At 38.5% G+C, this 5165-nt stretch overlaps 1 protein-coding gene across 4 annotated transcripts in view; it reads right to left on the bottom strand.

Annotated features, from left to right (window-relative positions):
- Positions 1-5165, bottom strand: part of LOC117168477 (protein PF14_0175-like) — a 106704-nt gene that overhangs the window by 81571 nt on the left and 19968 nt on the right. For all 4 annotated transcript variants that reach the window (XM_033354159.1, XM_033354161.1, XM_033354162.1 and 1 more), the window contains one exon: positions 51-93. In XM_033354159.1, coding sequence (XP_033210050.1) covers positions 51-93 — 43 coding nt within the window. Of the gene's footprint in view, positions 1-50; positions 94-5165 lie in introns of those variants that run through there.

Below are 5165 nucleotides of genomic sequence, written 5' to 3'. Positions count from 1 at the left end.
TTTTCTATCCAACGCCTCAATTATTAGTATTTCGAATGAATGTATCTTACTGACGATCGCCTTGATCCACCTTCAGAATGTCTTGCAGGAATCCTACAAAAATAAAATTTCAAAATTTTATCATATTTCCAAAATAATATACGATTCACCTATAATTTATTAGTACACTGTGCACCTAGGAGGCAAAAAGGAGTTAAAAAGAGGTTGGCCTCCTTGGTACTCACACGTTACTTTATGTAAAAAAAGGTATGATTTACCATTTTGACACATCTGAAATTTGAGGTTAAACTATCGCATCGATAATGGGGATGTTGCATAAAATGAGATAAACATATTTTTAGAAACTTCTAGCAGTGAATAACGTTATAGTTAAAGAAAAGAATTTTTTTAGGATTCTGATGCTAAAAAGACTATTATATTTTCTTGTTCGCGTCTATATTGTCACATTCAAACATGGGTGACGTCACTAAAATATACAAGTGAGCACCAATCAGACCACTTTAGGCGCCATGTTACTTTTATAAATTTTAACCAAGCAGAGTTCGCGGCTGTCGCGGCTTCCTACTTGACAGCTGATTCAGTTGATTGTCTAAACTAATTTATAAATGCATGAAATCATCTAAAAACGAGAAATCTAAAATAAAAGCGAGATTAAAGATATAAACAAAGGCTGGATTTGGATATCAGCGAATTCACTAAAGAAGGTAGATTATTAGCTAAGAAGTGTTTTATGCCAAAAACTATACGTAAATGGAATAGGTAGAATTCCCAAAAATATTTTAATTATTTTCTACGTAATTATTATTAATTCTCATTTGATAATAATACATGGGAGCTGTTTAGAGACATTTTAACATTAAAATGTCTTTTTGTCTTATTTCATGCATTATCCCCATCATACCCGGGGAACAGCGAATGCGCTAGCCCATTACATATTTTATCCGATGCAAAAGCAAACGGGCATAGAATTGTAAGATATAAGCTTTATGATACAAAGTTTCAAAAGAATGAAGCGTTTTAGAACTGCAAGGTAAAATATACGATTTAAGATATTTTAAAGGCGATTTCAGGCTTAATCGCCTAAAATGGCTTTTTAAGAAAAATATGAAAATAAATATCATATTATATATTATATGCATTGAAAGGTTCTTAAATCTTCATATTTTGTTTTTATTTTTTAATCTTTCTAATACGATTTCTTTTTTTGCCAAATTTGTTCTTTTCTCTTTTCCGAGTGCTTCTCTGTACATTTTCCTCGTACGCTAGACAGGGAATTGAAAAGTGACAGATTTGTGCTCTTTGCTCTTTCCCCGGATATCCCTACACTATAAAATCGTAGCTTGAGATAAAATCGGGTTTTGAAAAGCCCGAAATAATCTCCCTTCAACTCTTTACATACTTTAACGGGAGGCAGGAGTAGACTCCCTGCCCTGCTTTGAGAGCACTATTTTATTTCCAAATTTTGAGTATCTTGAACTGATCACAAGGATAATCCCTTTAAACAATTATTTTCGAAGGCCTGGAAAACGATGTCAGGTATCAAGTTTGCCACGGAGACTGCTGTTCGAAACTCATAGTTCGACAAAATGCGGCACTTCTTATTTCACACTATTGAATCTATCACCCACGGAGCGTTCGACAGTATATGTCCTAAGTATTCAGAATGTGCATGACACGTTCCGCACCTATCTCTGGAAATTTTTTTTTAAGTGAAATAAGGTTGCGGTATACTAAGGTGGAAATGACACCTTCCTAGCAACACGCAAAAACGAAACCCTATGTCTCTGTGCCTGAATTAGGCCTGTACAAGTTTCCGTACATTTTCTTGTTGAGCTGTCCGAGGAAGTTTTTGACCTCTTCTTTCTTTACTTGGACTTCTGAAAGTGCGGCCTCTAGATGGAGTAATGCACTTTCTTGGCAAGTTAATCCGCAGCTTTGTAAAGGAACTCTTCTTTGCCAAACATCTCGTAATACCTGACTATTTTCAAAACTCAGGTTTAAAGACATTGCAGATTTATAAGTCCGCGTTCGGCTTGGCGGCGTGGGATGTACAAGCGCAAAACGGACGTATTGATATGTAAGCTCTTCTGTATATGGAGCATTATTTCTCAAATGTCCTAACCCGCAAAACCGATATGTCCTATCGTGCTGAAACATAGGATAAGTGCCGTCGTACAGGACGGTAATTTTACAAAAAGATATTTTTTGTGTTTTCGGTCAACTTTTTTATGAACTTTCGATTGGTCTTAACCAATTTTTGAACAATTCAAAAGTGAACCTTGATTTATCAAAACCAAAGTAAAATTTAATTTTTTTGAAGATGAGCACTATTTTTTAATATTCTAGAAAGAAAAATAAATTCTCATGCCACATAGGCTGATAACGAAGAGGAGAGGGACTAAGCAGAACACCAAAACCCAAATAATAATGGAGGGCATACTAAAGATATTGAAATGCATGTCGCTTACCGAGGATCGTCGGGGAGCCCCTGGAGCCACAGCTGGGGACCACAGCATGTGGGCTGGTGGCGATGGTGAGCTGCAAGATGGTCAGGCAGATCTCGACAATCAAACAGCTGGCCAGCAAGAACATCTGCGACAAACGGTAAGCGTGTAACATCAACTGTACCTGCTGAGGATGCTTTGGATAGCGTTAGCTATTTGCAGCCAACCACATCGACAGAAATACCGTAGGAGAGCATCAATTGGGATACCACAATAAAAGAGGAATTGGTGCGCCTCTATTACGAAAGTGCGAAGTTTGAAGCGAAAATGGAAAAAGGATACAATATAAGAACGAAATTTGCTACAAAGTATCCGAATATACAGAAATTTGCACTAAGAGAACTTATGGCTATGGTGAAGGACATCAGGACTAATCTACACGTGACAGAAGACCGAGCAATGAAGATTAAACAACAGGTTGATTTGTCGTGTAAAAACGACGGCAATGAACATCAGTTAGAGGAAGCCGCGTCAAACGGTCAAGCAGGAGCAATTGATGTTCTTCCTCAACCTATTGATGATCCAGCACCACCTCATCCTCCAGAGGTGGATGGCCTTTTACAACCAGAGGCAAAAGCAGAGGTTCAGAAACCAAAAAATCGACGAAAATGGACATACCACATGAACAGAGATATTATGTGCCTTTATTATTTGGCAGAGAAATGTGGACAAAGTGTGAGGAGAGAACTAATAGACTCTTCTTACTTAAATACCCAGAGCTAGCCACAAAAATAAATGAGCAGAATCTAGCAGATCAAAAACGCTCAATATCTATAAACAGACTGCTTTCGGCTGTTGAAATAGCTGCTATCAAAATGGAAGTAGAACAGCATCTTCCTGTTGATGAACTCACCTTGGAAGATGTGGACAACGAAGACTTAATTGATGCTGAAGACATAGGTGCTAGGGGTAATGATAGAACCACATCCGGATATTAATAACGATGATGTGGATAGGGAAATCCCAGATAAACTACAGCACCTTGAAGGGAACTTTGGTCATGCTTTACTAAAGTTCAGATATACAGAACCAACACTAAGGCATTCGCTGTCCAAAATAAACATCACAAATGATCTGCATGCACTAATAGGACATCTCGAAAGCAAGGTCTTACCTACTTATTTGAACGTAGCACAAACTGCTTTAGAGGTGCAAACTCTTGTATACTGCGCAGCTGTGGCAACCGTTCTAACGTTGGACCCGTAAACTAGGCCTGCAAATGGAGTTTTTGTCCCAGAAAGGGATCGTGATCCACAATGGAATTTCAGGTTAGATATGGATGTCAGCAAAGCAAGGTGCAAATTGGTCGATTAACTCAATATAAGAAAGGAAATAGACTCAGAAAGCTGATAAACCATGTTACTAAAATCGTCCACCCTCGGCACATCGAGACATTAACACCAGCAATGCTGCATGAGATTATAGACTCCCAACGACAGAGACTTGATGTTCTTACTGCCAGACTGCGTCGTTACAAGAAAAGTAGTGCACGAAGGCAACAAAATCGAAACTTTCAGACAGATGAAAGGGTTCTATCGTGAACTGCGAGTAAAGCCAAATAACTAGCAAGATACCCAAGTGTCCCAATTGGAATATATGACTAACTATTGGTCAGGTGTTTTGGGCAAAAATGAACAGATGCAATTTGGACACTGCGTGGTTCAAACTTGAGGAAGCAAAGGCAAGCAATATCCCTGAAATGCAATTGACAAACATCACAGCTTTAGATGTTGCAGCGGTCTTGAAAAGGTTAAGTGATTGGAAAGTGCAGGTCCGGACATGGTGCACAACTTCTGGTACAAGTACCTGACGAGCGTGCATCTTGCGTTGGCAAGATGTTTTCAGAAGATCATTGAGCACCCAGATTTGATGCAGGACTTCATGCTCCAGGATACTAGGTATATGTTACCAAAAAAACCGGATGCTCAAAATCCATCTAACTTTCGACTGATAGCCTGCCTTCCAACAATTTTTAATGTCTTACACCTATCATTGCAGATAAGTTATATTTTTATTGCGACGAGAATGACATTCTTACAGAAGAACAAAAAGGATGTTGTGAAAACTCGCAAGGGTGTAAAGATCTAGTCACTATAGACGCTGCTGCCACGACTAAAGCTCGTAAGCATCAAAGGCACTTACGCATAGCATACATTAACTACAAGCAAGCCTAAGAAAGGGTGTTCTGTATCCTGATGCCAACGAATCCATCGAGCACATTATTGACGGCTGTCACGTAATGGCTCAGAGAGAATATACGCACAGACATAATGATGTAGCGGACATTATACATCAACAACTTACCCTAAACCTAGGACTCTTAAAAGAATGGATGCCCTTGTATAGATACATTCCAATGCCTGTTTAGAAAGCGAAAATTACATCTAATATTGGGATGTTAATATCTAAACGGATCATTACTTCCGGGCCAATCGACCTGAGATCGTAATGCGAGAAAAAAAGGGCGGGAAAGTCTACAATATCGACATTGCTTATCCGCTTAACCGAAATTTGCAGTCAACCTATACAGCCAAGATCCAAAAGTATAGCGAGTTAAGGAATGAAGTACCAGGTGTATACATATGAAACCGGTATTTTTTCAAGAAAAAAACACATTTATTTCAAGAGAATGATAACAAATATTTTATTCAAAGTATGCGC

This window comes from Belonocnema kinseyi, chromosome 2 (assembly GCF_010883055.1).
Source record: "Belonocnema kinseyi isolate 2016_QV_RU_SX_M_011 chromosome 2, B_treatae_v1, whole genome shotgun sequence".
In the NCBI taxonomy this organism is placed as follows: domain Eukaryota; kingdom Metazoa; phylum Arthropoda; class Insecta; order Hymenoptera; family Cynipidae; genus Belonocnema; species Belonocnema kinseyi.
This window is presented reverse-complemented; position numbering and strand designations above follow the sequence as displayed.